Below are 17887 nucleotides of genomic sequence, written 5' to 3'. Positions count from 1 at the left end.
AGGAGGAGGAGGAGGAGCAGGTGGGAATTAACCTGGGGGAAGGAAGGAGAGGGAGGAGCCAAAATGATTGGACTGGAGCGGGTGTGGGGTGGGCTGGGAAGAGGAAACTCTAGAGGCTTTCAATATGTTAGAAGTAGAAGCATCTCCAAGACACCCAAGAGGCGGGTGGAAGCGTGTCTGGGACTTCATTACTGTCATTAATTTTTGCACACCTGATCACCCCATATGGCCAACACAGGAAGCACCCACAGCCACGCGAGTGCCTTCCGGGGCTGAGGGCCCTGCCTGTGCCCACGCGTGTCCTCTACACGAGTCTCCCCTGCAGCCTGGGGTGGAGTGCGGGGAGTCCGGACGCTGGGATGGGCCTGGGAGGGGTGTAGGATGCGGCCTGCGGTCCATCCCATAATTGTGAGTGTGTGCTCACGCTGATCACACTGAACCTGCTCCGTGCCATCATACCACCTATCCAGATGCTGTGGGTGCGTCTCGAAGTAAAGTCAAATACGCTCTGGTTTGACAAGCTGGGATGTTCCACGTGGGAAGTTCACACACTCGTGTTCCAGGGCACGTGGGGGCAGAGGAGACAGAAAGGGGGCTGGCTGGGGGCTGGTGAGGAACCGCCCCCTCCAGGCGCCCCTGCTCTCCCCTCGTCCTTGTTTGCCTCAGAATTTTCAGAAGCTCAAAGGCAATGCATGTATCAATTTCCACCCGTGCCTGGCTCCCCAGCCTCGCCATGGCGGCTGATGTTTCTGATCCACTTAGAAAGCAATGGGAAGGGAGGCCACGGGCTTTGGGGGGGGGCGCTGCTGAGTGGAGAGCCAGGACGTGGTTTCCTGCCCAAGCAGAAGCAGAGACACACACAGGGGAGGGGGCAGAAGACATAACGAGTCAGCTGCTCAGATGCCCGGGCATGCCAGCGGGAAACGGGAGCACGAAGGACCCTTCTACAGGGGAAAGCAGAGGAGTTCAAATGGAAAGTTCCAGCACGGACTGTACCTGGCTTCTGCCTGTATGCAAGCTGTGTGGAAAGTTTTACTAAGAGGATTATAGAAAAGCTTTTTTGCACATTAACCACCCCCCCCAAATGTTTAGCATTACCAGCAGCAGCAACAACAACAACAGCAGCAAATACGGGCCTCTTTTCTATAACTTAACGGGGCAGTCAAAACCTTCAGGACCCTGGAGAGGGCAAAAAGGCCCTATAGCTGCCTTTTCTGTCTGCTTTCCTTGGGAAAGAGTTCTGGATTCTTCTCACCTGTAAGAGCAGATGCTCTGTGACCTTAGAGAAGCCAAGGGCTGGCGGCCAAAGTTTCCAGATGCTTTATAAACTGAACTGCGTTCTCATACCCTGAGTATACCTTGTACATTTTAGGAGCTTAAAAAACAAACAAGTTTATGGAACTGGGAAGGTGGCTCAGGGGTAGAGCGCTTGCCTTGCATGCATGAGGCCCTGGCTTCAATTCCTCAGTACCACATAAGCAGAAAAAACGGAAGTGGCGCTATAGCTCAAGTGGTAGGGTGCCAGCCTTGAGCTGAAGAGCTGAGGGACAGTGCCTAGTCCCAGAGTTTAGGCCTCATGACTGGCAAAAAGAAAAGAAAAAAAAGTTCACTCCTGGTGCCAGTGGCTCACCCCTGTCATCCTATCTACTCAAGAGGCTGAGATCTGAGGATCATGGTTCAAAGCCAGCCCGGGCAGGAAAGCCCGTGAGACTCTTATCTCCAGTGAACCACCAGAAAACTGGAAGTGGTGATGTGGTTCAAGTGGTAGAGCGCTCGCCTTGAGTATAAAGAAGCTCAGGGACAGTGCCCAGGCCCTGAGTTCTTGCCCCAGGTTCACAACTAAGAAATCCTTTATATTTGTCCTTTCTACTGCAGTTAGCAGTACTGTGTATGATTCCAATAAAGCAAGTCTATTGGGAGCTAAGAAATGTCATAGACATGCATGGGAAAACTGGAAGAAGCAAAGCTGGTAACTGGCCAAGGACCACACAGCTAGGTTCCAGCCAAGGGCCACAATTCCCAGCTTCTCTTTCTGCTACTTATTTATCTACTGGAAAATACTGTTTGAGCCCTAACAGTGTGTCGGGCATGGCAGACACAGTGGGAGGCCTCTCCTGAATCCCACCTGATACTGGTAATCAGAAGCACAACAGCAAAGATGCATGCTGGGATGCGGCTTGAAGGACATCACTGCCGCTCTCTGAGCTGGGTTTCCTAGTATGTAAAAGGAGGTTATCATCCTTGCGCCCAAGGGGTGCTCTGAGGGCTTTTTTTATTTTAAGGCTCCTTTACAAAGAAAGATTAACGTAACAAACTTTTGACCAATTTTGTCTGAACTCTCAGGAAAGGAGATAAATGACCCCAATTACTTCATTTTCTAGTAGAAGACTTACAATAGAGAAATTTGGTGGGGGGAGAGGGGGAGGATGTCTTATCATTGGCCTTATTGTGACTTTGACTGGCACGTGAGACCTCTTTCCTCTCACAAGACCTGAACTGTCTGTTAATTAAGTTTGCTCACTGGTCTGTTCATTTGGCTCCAGCCAGCAGAATCTGGGGGGGGGGGGAGGGGAAGAGCTGAAGCATTCCGCAGAGCCACATCTGGGGCAGAAGCAGCAAACGTCCCAAGTCCCGGGTATAAATTGCTTCCTCATTAGCAAACCATTATGCCCCCGAGTGGAACGCGTGGCTGGAATAGGCGTCCCTCAAACTGCCGATTCATTGCATAGCAGCGCCAGTGCTTAGTGCCACTTCAGTTCATGGAAAATGTGTGGGAAATAGCCATTTTCAGCTCCTCTGAAGAAACGGCTGGGTTGTGGGGCAGGGGTGGGGGTGGGGGTGGAGGAGTTTGGAAAACAAAGAATGATAGGAAAGGGTCTTGATGGTCTTGTTTCTTGGAGAAGCTACAGTGCAGTAAGAAGTCTCGATGTGGACCTCTCCAGTAATGCGTTCTGTATCACTTCTGTCTCTGGGTCTCTGGGTCTCTCACTCCCTCTCTCTTTCTCTGTATATATGTATATGCATATATATATACATATACACACACACACACATACACACATATATATATGCTAAATAGAAGCAAATAGTGTTCATTTCGGCAACACATATACTAAATAGAAGCAAATACAAGTAATCATTTGTCCTGTCTTTTTCCACAGTCACATAGAATGGCATGTGAGCGTTACCTGTCACACCATGTTCTTCTGGTACTAACGTGCCTTCAGATCTTGTGATGTGATCATTTTGTGATTCTCATTCATGATGACATTAATCCAGGGCACCGTTGGTCTGCCAGCCCCTTGCTGCACACTCATGGGGTGTCTGCGATCAGACGTGGGAATTATGTCTGTGCTTTCAAATAGTAGGAAGGATGGAATAAGAGTGTTCGTGACAGGCACTCTGCACCTCGAACATGGCACACAGTGGGGATACAGCACACAGTAAGTGCTCTGGAAATGTTGGCTTTTTTTTTTGTCGGTTGTGGGGCTTGAACTCTGGGCCTGGGCACTGTCCCTCAGCTCTTCAGCTCAAGGAGAGAACTCTACCACTTGAGCCACAGTATCACTTCCAGTTTTCTGGTGGTTCACTGGAGATGAGTCTCATGGACTTTGCTGCCTGGGCTGGCTTTGGACTGCGATCCTCAGATCTCAGCCCCCTGAGTAGTTAGGATGACAGGTGTGAGCCACCAGCGCCCAGCTGGAAATGTTGACTTTCTTTACCCCCTTGGGCCAGATTCAGTCATAAAGTCTTGATTGCTGAGGACTTTGTTTCAGTTTCCCAGCCTTAGTTTCCTCCTCTCTAAAGAGAAAAGACTGCTTATCAAAATCTGGACCAGCTAGAAATACAATAAAAGAGTTCCAGGACAGCAGGAATCCTCTAGTTGTTCCATAACCTCTCTAGTGCCAACATTTCTTTGAGAAGCTGGTGCTTTCTGAGCATGGAAGGGAATGTGAGTTACGATCTACCTTACCTCCTTTAAGAACCAGGATGTCCGGTTCTTCATTCTCATTTGGATTATGACTTCTGTCCTTCACAATCCACCAGCATGTCCAGCTGTCCGGTGAACTTTCCTGGATCAATGTTTTTAATGGGCGGAAGGCACCCGCCACTCTGTATGAACAATGTGTTCCTCATCATGGCCCCAAAGGAAATGCCCCATGGAAGACTTTTCCTCAAGAGTATCCCCGTTCTACCTTGTTAGGTCAGACTGGAAGGATGGTCTCCTAAAGGGGCTCAGGCCCTCCTCAGCCTCAGGGGAAAGAGTCTGCCTTGTTCATGTGGAGGGAGAGCAGCTGCTATTCCTCACCAGCCAGGGAGCTTAGCTGCCATCTTGGAACACCGAGATAGGAATGGAATGTCTCAATCCTGCCCAACTTTGGAAAGGTTGAGATCCAGCCTAGGTAGAAAGTCAAAGAGCCTCTCCTGGAAGCCACCAATCAACCATCTTAACAATCTGAGGTGGCCTGTGGGCTATAATCTCCCAGAGAGTGAGGCTTTGTATCTATGATATATGTATAGATTTTGACAGAATAAGAGTCTTAGTTGTTCTCCAAGGCCTGATGCTTCTCCAAAAGCTGGAGGAGTTGTAGCTGTCAAGTAAGGTACTGCGTGTGACCTTAGATGGTTTTTTGTTGTGGTTGTTGGTCATGGGATTTGAACTCAGGGGCCTGGGCACTGTCCCTGAGCTTTTCTGCTCAAGGCTGGCGCTCTACCACTTTGAGCCACAGCATCACTTTGGTTTTCTGGTGATTAATTGGAAATAAGAGTCCCATGGACTTTCCTGCCTGGGCTGGCTTTGAACCTCCATCCTCAGAGCTCAGCCTCCTCTGAGTAGCTAGGATGACAGGCATGAGCCACTGGAACCTGGCCTTACATGTATTTTCTGGCCTCCGTTTCTAGTTTGGCAGGCACCTGGGGGTCCTTCTGTATGTATCCTGGGTCCACAGATGTTGCCAAATAGAACACACTTTATGAGATGCCTTTGGCATAGCACCATGAATGTTGAAGAATGGGAAGAAGATTGAGGAGAGGAAAATTTGCATTTTTACCCACATGGAAGGACCTCGAGAAGGTCAGCTCTTGGGAAGGTGCTCAGCATTGTCAAGGTGAGGGCCATCCAAAGGTGAGTTCCACAGGAAGATGGGGTACAAGAAAACCTCAAGGACAAAGCTGAAGTCATGAAGCTCAGCCTTGGGACCTTCCAATGACATGCTTCTCTCTTTGAGCAGGGCAGTGGGGGAAATCCGTGCAAACACTGAGTCTTCCTGAAATCTTATGCCCATAACAGCATCCATCACCACCACCACCACCACCACCAATCACTACCACCAACCACCACAACCACCGTCAACCACTACCACCCACCAACCACCACCAGCAGCAACACCAACAACCACTACCACACCACCCACCCACTACCACCCACCACCCACCACCACCACCACCACCTACTACCAACCACCACCACCACCACTGACCACCACAAAAGACCACAACTCCATGTCTCATTTTCATATCAAGTGGCAGAAATTATCTTTATTAGAAAAATGAAAGTTTTTCCCCCTGTATTTACATTTTTTACACCATAGGATCGGGCACTTTCGTTGCCTTGGGAATTATGTACAAATCAGTTTGCACACACATTTCAATCCCATTCCTTAAAACAGCTGATCACACACGGGACGAAATTAAAAAGACATAGTACAAGGAGACGACCATAGTATATACTTCCTCTATCACGGGAAGGTGTTAAGCAAACGTGTAAGTCTGTAGCTATGCTTGGAAATAGTTAATACAGTTATTAGCACTTCCTCATGCAGTAGATTAAAACATGACAGATATAAACTGCTGCGGTCGGTGGGTGAAGATCTATTCCCAAAGGAAGACACTGAGTGGAGCACACAGCTTGCTTTGGGCTCCACCGTACAAGCGTTCCAGCCAGGTCCGATGTGAGCGTTCAAGTGTTTGAATGTAGCTGAGAATGGAAACCTCTGCGCCTATGCTCAATCCCATTCATCCTGGGTTAAGAATGGACTCGCGCATGGACCCTGTTTGTGTATACGCTGCTTTAATTCAGTAACTTGCTTTGTGGACAATGGCCAGCTTGTGTGTATGCAAGTCTTAGAGCATGAGTGAACAATAAATGGTTTACCTTCTTCCTGCCATTATTTACGTTTTCTATAATCTTATTCAAGTCACCAGCCAACCATCCTGATTCTTTCTGAACATTCAGACCGACACATAGATATACAGGCATATATATGTATATATGTATGCATGTATATGTATCTATATAAGCTCTACATTAAACACATACACGCAAACATTCCAGTGTGATATAAACTACGTTGGATTCTTCCAATGAACTTGGCAAGTATATATTTTAAATTGTTTTAGTTGGGAAACAAAACCACAGTTAATACCCACAGCTTGAACACAATTGGTATAAAGAAAAACAACATCACCAACCATGTGTGGGGAGCCTCATGCCTAGGAAGTGGACATCCAGACATGGTTGTTTCGGGAAGGGACTATGTGTTTCTGTAAGAATGTTATTCTTGATCTAACAGCTTCATGGGGAATAAATAGATAACTGACACCCTTCTTAGTGAAACCTGGGCAGAAGGCAGGGTGAACCTGCATGTTACAATGCTATTTTTGTCTTCCAAAACCCTTCAGTATTTAAAGATCACTTCCATTTGCCCAAATGTAGTAATCCAACTCTTCTATTTCTAAACTAGGACATTTTTCTGGTGGTCCTGACCCCAGAGCTTGGTCTACAAATCTAATCAACTTAAGATTTAAAAAAAAAAACAACGGAAAATAGGTTTAAAAAGTCGATACCATTCATTGGCTTGAATTAGCTTGACTGAAATAAGTCAGATGGAGAAGGTAAAACCCTCTGTGTAACTCAAAACGCTATGAGTGTTTCTTATGGCAAAGCAGACAATGTTTTTATATTTCTAGACTTTCACTCTTTGCTCAGTTATCAATAGTCTTTGATGTGAGCCCTTTCAAAGCTTGAAACCGCAAAATGTCAGATCGATGAGAAGCATTTAAAATGCCAAAGACAAACTTATGTTAGCTAGAGAACAATTAACCTTATTAATTTAAAAGGCATCTGTGGTATTGGCTATGTTATGCTAATATCCTTTTGAAGGTTCATCCGAAATCCTTTCCAAATGTGCGAAAGAGAATGAACTCAAAGAGGTTATGACCCAGGGCTACAGATAATAAAGAATATGCTAGAACTTAAAACAAAAAGTCAACCTCATCATTTCACTGATGTGGAGCCGAAGAGGGATGGATAAGGGATCATGCGTTTTGTTCTTGCCGGAAGGCTGCCGACCCCTTTATGGGGAAGTTCATCTGCGGAATGACTCCATCTTGAAACCATCTGGTTGCGGTTCCCTGAAGAGTTGTGTGTTTCAGAACACAGCTACCCTTAAGAAACACGACCGGCCAAAACATGCTTTGGGATGTTCTACTTTCTGCAGCACTCAACATTCCTGGGAGAAATGTTGTTGCCACTTGCAGACACAACAAGAGATCTTAAAAGCGCTATGAACAATCCTAACCTTTCTGTCTTAAGAGGGTTTTTGTTTTTAGTTTTCACTGCCAGCTTGAAAAGGGGAAAATGGCTTGGGAACTTCTTCTCAGAGACTAAGACAAGGGCACTTATTCAGACTCCCTGACCCCCCCCACCCCAGAAGTGTCTGGAGCAGTGACCGAATTTCCTATGAAAGCGTTCTTCTGGAGCTTCCAGACTTCCCTTCAGATCCCAGCTCGGGTTCCAGGTTCCTCATCTGTAAAATGGGCCCAGATACATATATGTATATACATATATGCACATATATACATATGTACACGCATATATATGTATCTCAGAAGAGAAGGTGGTGGGAAGAGGATGCAAATTAGGCATGTGTGTTCTTGGTAGTTGAGCACAGAACCTGTTAAACATCCCGGGCTCCTAGGAAAACTTGGGGGGCAAGGGGGACGCTCCAGTTCAATACACTTTCATAGCAATGAAATAAAGCAAGGAGTCCATGATTCCACAGCTGTTTTGATACTGGGCTCCAGCACATTATCTCTAAGGCAATTAATTGAAAAAGAGAACAGGCCAAGAACAAAAACCACCCTATCAATAGCTGGCCTTGCATCATGCGGACGATCCACACTCAATCACGACGCACACACCACGTGCTATGTTGTAAGGTCTACCCCTGAGCCTCCTTCTCTCTGCTTGGCAAACACGCGCAAATGTACAGATGATTAGGAGAAACAACAAATGTGCAAATAACATCACCAGTTGAAAAATATAACTCTTATGAGGGGCCACAAGGCAGCGTATGTATTCATTCACTCACACACACACACACACACACATACACAGAGGAGAGTGTACGATGCATATATGCTAATGAACTTAGCCCTGATGTTAACTGATAAAAAGAAGAGATTAGGAAAGGGATATCTGAATTAGGCACATGCTAGGTAGAGAAGCTAAGTCTCCGGGAAGCAGAAGCATGAGCCCTGAGCGCAGGTGTACAGATGGGAGGTTCACACGCAGAATTCACAGCTCCGACAGGACCACGAGCCGTGTACAGAGAACTCTCCACACACCCCACACCTGACAATGACACTCAAAGGGGGAACCACAACGCATCTCTCTTCCTAACCTCCATTCTGACCTCCGCACAGGAGATCGGGCACTTGAAGAATCTTGCTCTAATTCTTGTTTCTGATGAAATGGAGGAGAGCATCAGTTTCCTCATCTGGAACACGGTCGCTCTCTAGTTAAGGCCCTAGGACCCAGTCTCTGCTCGGCAGAAATGCGTGTTTGTTTAATATTTCCAGATTCTGGTGCTAGCAAGGGTCCATTCTTGGGATAAGCAGAGAATGGAACACCCTGGTGGCGACCTAGAACGAGGTGCAGCGAGCATTCCCCACCTCCATCTGCTCTCCTTTCTGGAATACACCTCGATTCCGTCCACCTTCTCCTGGCCCTATTTCCTCTCTAAGGGAAGCGGCCATGTCGTTTGTCATCTACAGCAGCAGGTACTTGGGTCTCCATCAAGAGCTCTCTCCGTCCCTCATGCATTCATACCCAGGACCATCTAAAGTGCTCTCCACAAGTCAAGCAAACAACCACCACACAAAGCTCTCAGGAATTATGAAGTTTTTTGGGTCCTTTGGCATCATGATCTGTTTTCCTTTGAGGGATTTCTTTTTTCAGCCCTCTTCTGAAGCACCCGTCACCAAGCAGAGCCGCGGAGCAAGGCAGGATTTGGCAAGGGGTTGGACAGTTGGCTAGAGCCAGAGCCAAGCCTGCTTGTACAAAAAAAAAAGGAGAAAAAAAAGTCGATGGGTGAATTTGTTCACCTGTTTAGTTGTTTCTGGGCTGCTTCTGTGGCTAGGCTGAAGGTTTAAATAAAGTTTGTGAATTTATTGTTGGCACTGGGATTTGAATTCAGGGCCTCATTCTCGTTAGGCCGGCACTCAACCACTTCTGCCACGTCTTACCCATCCTCCTCTGAGAGATTTGTTTTTAAAGGTTTGTTCTGATCCTTCCTAATTTTTAATTCTTGTAAAGAGTTTAATTTGCCTTTTACGGGTCCCGAGTTACTTCTTGTAACATGTATTGGAGGACTGAATTCCTCAATCATAGACTTTTCAGAAAGAGACTTTTCCAGTCCCCTTGCAGACTTAATCTCCCCAGGGTTTGGATGCTATCTAGCCTTGTCAGCTGACCCACGTGCCAGCTCAGACCCGAGGCTGGGGGAGGGGGGCAGGCACTGTCATTTCTGTGGTTGCTCCCAGCTTTGGCCTTTGGCTAGAGATTTGATACTGTCACCCTTACTGTTCCTTCCCGGAGACACTCTCCCAACAAAAGGCCTCTTTCCTAGGATGCTCAGAGAATCAGAGAGCAGAGGAGCTTACAGGAAAAGCAAATTAAAGGAGTCACAGTTGGGTCTGCAAAGGAGCCAGAGGCACAGAAAGCCAGGTCAGTTCTGAAGGGTTTTCTGGCTCTCCTCCCAGAGGGACTCAAGATGGGAAGAAATGTCAGCCTGGTAAAGAGGACTGAGCTAGAAATTGGACCAGGAGGTCTTGGGCTCCAGCCCCATCTCCAGGCCTGCCTTGCAGTAATCTTGCATGAGAGGAGCAAACTCAGCCAACGCCACCTTCTCCTTTCCCTTCCCACAAATCTTGCTCTATATCTTTCTCCAAATTCTGCTTTTCTCTGACCCTCCTTGGGCAGGCAGACATCTTGAGTTGATAGGAGGGGCGGGGGAAGGGGAGGCGGAGGATGAAGAAAGCGACCTCTTTTGATGGGCTTCTAGAAATCACGTACAGTCCCACATCAGCACCAGCTTTAGAAGCGATCATGAGCAGCATTTGTTCCAACCCCCAGCCCCCCCTGGACCCAGAGTTTCTGCTTTTTAAGGAAGTAAGAGTCCCATCAGACTCAACCATCCTCCTTAGAAACGAGATTTTAAAAAAGATAAGACTGCCCTGTCTACAGAAATACCCGATCAGAGAAAAAGAAAAAAATCCCAGAATGGGTTTTTCCCCTAGACGTGTTAAGACCATCATCGCCATTTAATTGTTAACAGAAACTTCACACACGTGTGCAGTTTTATTTTCATGGTACACTTTCTGTGTGGATGGTAGAACTCAAGCGTGTAGATTAGGGACACGTGTACACGAGCATTTGTACTCGAGGGATGGTAAGTGCATTTGATGGCTCTGACCTCTAGGGGGTGACAAGGTGACCTTATGCATCAGAAACACAGAACCCTGTGAAGGGACCAGTGGAAAAGGCCCACTCCGGCTTCAGACACTTTTTCAAGTCCAGACCCCATGCTTACAGCTCTGTTTACTGGAAGAAGCTGGGGGTACACAGAAAGGCCTCATTTTGTATCCAAAGAACAGAAATCAAACCTTTTGGAAGGATGACCACTTTTACATAGAACTCTCATACGAGATGACAACCGATGTATGTTTGTTTGTTTTTCTCGAATTTCAGCTGTGTCTATACTAGCCAGGATGAATCTGCACAAGTTCCATTTTGGACACAACCCCTATCCTTGCTCAGGAATCCACACACAAACAGCTACGCACGGAGCAACAGTACCTAGAATGTACACAGTGTTAACATATATATGCAGGTCCCCTGATGGTTCCGTTTCTCAGATTAGTATTTATTTAGGCCTTAAACTGCAAGGGATTTCAGTGCAAGGTATTTATTTATATGACAACCCATTATTAAAGCTGCACTTTTTAGGTTTAAAGGAGATAAATTTTTAATCACCATTTAATTAACACCAACTTTCTTTTTCTTTTTTTCTTTTGTCATTAGCAATTCTATTTGCAAAGAATTCAGGGCATTTGTCATTTCCTGAGAAGGATGCGGAATATTAAATACACATCAGCAGTAGACATATCAAATAGAATAAACAATGTATGACGACCATGGATCTTTTGACTAATTAACCACTTTGGCGAAAGTCCCATTTAAATGAAATGATTTCATTTGTAAACAAGGTGTAATTTCTCTCTCTCTTTTTCTCTCTCTCCCACTCTCCAGAAAATAAGCATGAATCGGTTTGACAGATTTTGCTGCAATGGATGAATTTTAATGCTTTCATAAGAAAAACTTGGCATTGAGTTCCTCAGGCACCGTTTGAGACGGGAAGGGGGAAGGCAAGTGTAAATATGAAATCGTCATGGCACTGACTAGAATGATGCAAATGGATCTGCAGAGCAACGCAACAGTCATGAGTTGTGAAGTTCTAATCTCTCCCCTCCCATGGAGGTCTTAATGGGCAGAAAGGTCTAGAAGGGGGGTTGTTGCTAGCATGGACCCTGGACGTGTCTGGGGAGCCTGCAGGGGTCACAATGGTGGAAAGTGTTGCAGAATACCCAGTGTTCTCGGAGGGAAGCCCATTTCCTGAAGGTCTCTCTTACACAGATGATGCAAGCTGACCCTTCCTACCCAGGTCCTTTCCAAAGGGGGTAAATCACTTGGGGTTAATGAAATCTCATTATGGATGTTTAACAGCCCTGACACCCAGGGCTGGGTGGATTTTAGTTTCTTGGCATCCATGAATTGAGAATCTCAGAGCTGGGGTATGTGGTGATTCATAGTCCAGGGCCTCTGACCCAGGACCACTGTATGTGCCATCTACCAGTAGCTATGAACATTCCTGAATTCTTTCTTCCAAAAGCTCAGCTGACCTGGATGGCCTTTGGATGACTCCAAATCACCGCCTTTCACTTGGATACCCATCATCTGATCAGCGGGCTGATTTTTTCTCATTTGAAATCGTAACATGAAAGAGTCAATCAATGAGTGAAGGACAAAAAGTATGTACTTACTACGTAGCACCTAATTTCCAATTGTTTATGTTTTTTTTTTAAAAAAAAAGGAACACGTTTTTCTCCACTACATTATTTTCCAAAAGCCAGTGTGATCGGTTTCAATACTCTTTTAAGGAGATGGCTTTGGATGCATGGAGTATATCCCAGTATAACTTGCACAGTCTCTGGAGATTATGTGGCTTTTGGCAGCTCCCCCTCCCCCTCCCCTAGGACTTTGAGTCCTCCAAAGGAAGACAGAAAGCCTCTTGGGATGGGTGACCTATCACTGCTCTGGGAAGAGTTTGATTTCGTTGCGTGTTTGGACATGTCGGTCTTGCAAGGGTACAGCGGTGGTCCCAGGGGTTGGTCAGCCGTGGAATGCAAAGGGGGCGCAAAGGCAGAAGGCGTTGCGTGGAGACCCAGTCACAGCAACTCAATTTGAGATCACAAATTGGGGTGACTGTTTCAAGTCCTTTTGTGCAGGCCTCTCCCACTGCTGGGTCAGGGGACAGCAAAAAGTCAGAGAATCAAAGAAATGCAATGGCATTTTCAAGGGTAACAATGGTCAGCGCTAGGACCTCCTTTTGCATTTGGGAGAGGATGGGAAGGATGCTCGCTCCTGCTGCCCACCCCTGCGCCCCTCCCCCTCCGCGGTCACCCCACCACGGATGGTCCCATTCCCCCCACCATCTGTATAATTACAGGAGCAAACTCTACCAACAGGCCAGCTCTCTCTACAGAATGGAACTGGGCACAAGGAAAAGGAAGAAACAGAACCATTTCCACCTAGTGCTCTTGTTCCCTTTCTCCAATAATGCAAAGAGCAATTGGGCAAGAAACCAGGGAATGTCCAGGAGAATCCGTGGGAACTCAATTTCTGTCGTACTGGCTGGCCAATTCGCCCAGCTGCTTGGAAGCTGTTCATGTACTTAGAAATGTACCGATGAACAGAGCAGAATGTGTTTAACTAATGTTGTCTACTGCTTTGTGATGCTGAAATTGTACACTAGGAAATCCTGACCTGATAGTTACAGAAGGAAAAAAAAAAACTACAATTTTTGGTGGGGAGGAAGGGGATTGCCATCTTATGATATGGCAGTCTAAGAAATTTCCCCTGCATAAATATTCCCCTCTGTCTCTGAGTCTTCTTTGAAAAGAAGATAATGGGTGTCATTCATATCCTCTGTGCACAGGTTTGACTTGAGTAAGGATGGGATGATGCAGATGGCTCAGACATGACAAATGCAGGGAGGAATTCCCATCAGTCTCTGCTGGTGCCGACAAAGCAGTTTGGCTCCCATGGAGAGAGAATATTTCAGGAGAGAGAAATGACTTGTCTCGCTCGGTGTATCCACAGTGTGGAGGGTACTTGGGGGAGATGTGTGAGTGTCTCGGAATTCGAAGGTTTTTGATTTGAGGAAGGATGGAGGGGGAAAGAGAAGAGTGTCCAAGAGAGTTTTGTGACATTCAGAAAGAGAAAAACCTAAAACCATGCTAGCCTCAGGCGGCCAGATGGCCGGGTACTTCTTTATAGCTCACAGTACACATATGGCGGCTGGCACGTGTTACCACATTAACAGCTCCGGCAACAGCAACACACAGCTAATTAGACATCACCGTGGCTGTTCGGGGATAGGACGAGTTAGGGTTACTCTGGGAGGGACGGGGTAACAGATACTATACAACCCTGAGTCATCACCAAAAGTGAGGAAACGCAAAACTTACATACACAGGAGTCTTCGGGATAAAAACTACAACGGCCACCGTGTCACACAGGGAAGATCCACACTCAGAGGGCGGAGACACGGACGCGTGAGGCTATGAAGCTCCGAGCAAGACCATGGAAGCAAAGGGTGAGTGGAGACACACATCGACATCCAAAAAGGTTCTTGTAGCTCTCTGTCTGAGAGTCCCTCTGGCTTTTTTTTTTTTTTTTGTCCCAGACGTGTCCTTGGAAAAGGACTATAATGCACATCAGAAAAGTTCCACGAACACACTGAGTTTTACACTTCTTTGGGGGGGGGAGCGGAGTCGGGGGGATAGCCTGGAGTTCTTGGGGTTGGGCCTGGGCGGGGATGGAAGGCATCACAAGGAAGCTGAGAATGGTCACAAGCCACACCTCCTAACCCCTTGCACGTGTCAAGTCTTACTACGGTGCAGATGCATTCTTCATTCTTATTGTCTGTGTCAGATTAACATGCATACCATATTGCTTATTCTGTATTAGAGATAAACCATGAGCATTTCTGAATGAGGAAATTACACGGTGGACTGAATTCCATGGAATTTGGACTATAGAAAAATCATAGCATCACCACCAGCAACCGATGCATCATTATTGCCAACATACCTAGCAGGCTTGTCTGAGAGACTTGCCTATATTTATATTTCTTTTTTTTAAAATCTTTTTCTTCTTCTTCTTTTTTTTTATAATATATTTGGTTAAGGACTCACCTATCTTGTTATCGGCCATGCTCAGCACACACCCCACAAGGTCCTTGAGTGAAGATTATGGCATGGAGCCATGTGCAAAAAGAGCCAAGAAAAATAAATCAATAAATCAATACAAAAAAAAAAAAACCTCCCTAAGTCCCCGTTTCTCCCAGCAGGGCATAACTGGGCCTCCGACATTTACCCTCCACAACGCTGACCATTCCATGTTTCCCTAGAGATAAAACATTAATGGAAGCTTCTAAACGTCAGATTCAATACTAGGCATTTTCTTGTACACGCGTCTATTGCTGCAGGAATTTAAAACCCTGGGGGTAGAGTACATATTATTCTTATTTGCAGCATAAGGCATAACATGCTCGGAAATATACACGTCACTGGGGGCCCGGCTGTCCCTGGAGCAGTACGACGCGGTCGACCGCAAGGATGACCGAAGGTAGCTGTCATTCAGGGCCTGAGATGGCAGGGAGTGTTTGTACGGGTCTGACGGGCATCTCCCGATCACTAAACGCTGATCATCCCCGTACGTGTGCAGGAAAGGGTTGTCGGATGTGTGGTCCGGCAAGAGGGACTTGCTCCTCTTGCTGTCCTCCAGACCTTGGGGGAAAAGGGAGCTCTTGTTCCCCAAGAGTTTGCTGGAGGGGACGCTGAACAGGCTCCCGTACAAGTTGCCCTCCAGCAGCCGTTCTCTGTCTTTGAGGCTTATGCTCCGGGAGGGCCTGCTCGGGTCTATCTCCCTGGGTTTGTCTAGGATGTTGTCGTAGGAGTGCTGCCGGCTGATCCGCAGCTTGTTCTTCTGGAACTGGAGGGCGTTGTTCTGTGTCCAGTCCTGCCGGTAGGCCTCGTCGCGGGCGGCCGGGCTCCCGGTGTCCTGCAGCATCTGGTCCTCGTCGATGTCGTACAGGTTGCCCATGCGCAGGCAGGCATCGCACTTGAAGGGGGAGCGCATGGTGAAGTGGCCCGAGTAGGTGGGCAGGTTGGAGAGGCAGCTGCGGCAGTGGGTGGAGTTCTGCCGGTAGCGGTCGCTGCCCTCGCTGTGGGGGGACCCCTTGTCTTTCAGGGTGAAGTGCTTGGCGTACAGCTTGTACTGGTCGTTGTTGGGGGGGCCGTCTTCGCGATGCAGGGGGTTCCTGTTCACCGGCAGCGTGGCGTCGCCCTTCCGGAAATTGTCGTTGTGATCCTGGTAGGTGTCGGGGACGGTCAGGCTTTCCACGAACTGGGGAGGCTCCAGCTGGAAAGGGGGGTCCTTCTCGCCGTCGATGGTGTAGATCTTGTCCCTGGGGGAGCTGGCTTTGGTTTTCAGGAAGGTGCGTTCCACCTCGCTGCAGTCCTTGGGGTACTTGGAGGCCAGGGACCTTTTGAAGTTGTCCTTGGTCTTGTGGTTCTTATTGTTGTCGGGCTCTCTGAGGCACGCGGTCCGACTCGACGCTTCCGAGATGTCGGAGTGCGCCACCTCTTCTGGAAGGTACCTGGGGCTCTTGAGGGAGCGGGTCCTGTTCTCTACACTCACCTCATCCCTCTGGGAGACCGGGTTCTGGCTCAGAGAATCCTGGCGCAGAGACTCCATGGATTTCTTCCAGAGCTGCCGGGGCCTGGAGTTGCCCTTGGACTCCGTGCTCACGGCCACCTCCACCGTGTTGGGGTTGGACTCGTTGAGCGTCAGGGGGTGCTGTCCTTGGAACACGTAGTTATTCAGGTTGTCCTTGTGCCTGTTGGCCACAAACGTCTGGAGTTCGTTCATGTTGTCCCCAAAAATGCTCTCCTTCCCCTGAAAGGACCTGTTGTCTGCGTAGATCAGATTCCCCTTGTCGGACGCCATGTCGACGATGAGGGACCCTCTTTGGATGTAGTCCGCCGTTCGTTTGGGGGAGTCCATCCTGGAGGAGTTCATGTTGGACATGTTGGAGATGTTTTTGGCGGAGCGGAGGAGCTTGAGCATGTTGCTCTGGGATCCCGTCAGGTTGAAGTCGGGCGACTTCTTCTTCTCTTCGATGTGCACTCCGTGGATGCAGCTGTAGATGCCCTGTGAGGGAACAGCACAAAGCGTCAGCCACAGACTGAAAACCAGCCCCTACGAAGCGGAGGCACGGACATCCGGCAGGAGCCCGAGGGCAATAGATTCACTCCGATGGTCGTCCTTCAATAGATGGGACAAAGATCCAACACATCGGGGTTATCTTATTGCCCCAAGCTGGCTCATGAAAACGTTCGATTTTCCCTTCCAACACACCCAGACCAGAGTGAGTTGTGGATAAACTCAACTAGCATGAAAGGATTCATTTCAGAAATCACCCCTACCTGTATGCCAAAAGGTACGAGAGCCAAGCCGGCCAACCAAAGAGAGCTTCTGCCTGGAAAGCACTGATTTGTCTAAGAAGAGGCATGAAGTCCAAGAGGGCAATATGGAGAGAGACAGATGCACATGTAGGAGGAGCTGGGGATGATTCTTACCATCATGTGGGGTTGTTACTAACCTGAGACTGAGCAACGATGCAGTGATTTTCCTTTAAGCACATCTGGGGCATTGGAGGGTGGAAAGGGATCCCAGACGGCTAAAATGTGACCACCTTGACCTCTCTGTCTCCTTATTTTCCTTACCTTTCTTAAGAAAGTCTTGGATTTCACTAAACAGTAACTGTATTGCTGTTATCAAGGGGATGAGGCTCTTGATTCATGCCGGAGTAAAACAGGCCAAAGAACATCATCACATCTGGATTTACTGCTGCCCCCGCTTCTCCCCACCCCTACCCCGGGTCTCAGCAGTCACATCTAAAGCCAGCGAGCGGATTATGTGTGTAGGATCTGACCTGGTCCTCCCAAGACTGCCCGGAAGCCAGCTCAGGAAGGGATTTGTCAGGCAAACTGGGCAGCTTCTGCCGACGGAGGCTTTAACCCTGGGAGAGTACGCATGATTAACTGTGCATTCTGATCATGGCGGCTTAACCTGCAGAATGCTCATGGAACCGTGACCCGCTCAACTCATTTGCATGGTGGCATTTTTCTCGCAGCTTCTAAACACCCTCTCCACTTGCAGCCTTCTTGGAATTGTAAAGAAGTCAACAGCTTTGGG

At 47.8% G+C, this 17887-nt stretch overlaps 1 protein-coding gene across 2 annotated transcripts in view; it reads right to left on the bottom strand.

The window, feature by feature from the left end:
• Positions 1-14803: 14803 nt before the first annotated feature.
• Grin2a (glutamate receptor, ionotropic, N-methyl D-aspartate 2A) overlaps positions 14804-17887 on the bottom strand; it is a 280661-nt gene continuing 277577 nt past the window's right edge. For both annotated transcript variants that reach the window (XM_013011440.1, XM_013011441.1), the window contains one exon: positions 14804-16840. In XM_013011440.1, coding sequence (XP_012866894.1) covers positions 15059-16840 — 1782 coding nt within the window. In that variant the 3' untranslated portion in view covers positions 14804-15058. The remainder of the gene's footprint in view (positions 16841-17887) is intronic.

This window comes from Dipodomys ordii, unplaced genomic scaffold (genome assembly GCF_000151885.1).
Source record: "Dipodomys ordii isolate 6190 unplaced genomic scaffold, Dord_2.0 Scaffold14, whole genome shotgun sequence".
NCBI classification, from domain to species: Eukaryota; Metazoa; Chordata; class Mammalia; order Rodentia; family Heteromyidae; genus Dipodomys; species Dipodomys ordii.
Note: the sequence above shows the minus strand (reverse complement) of the source record. Positions and strands in the feature narration are given on the sequence as shown.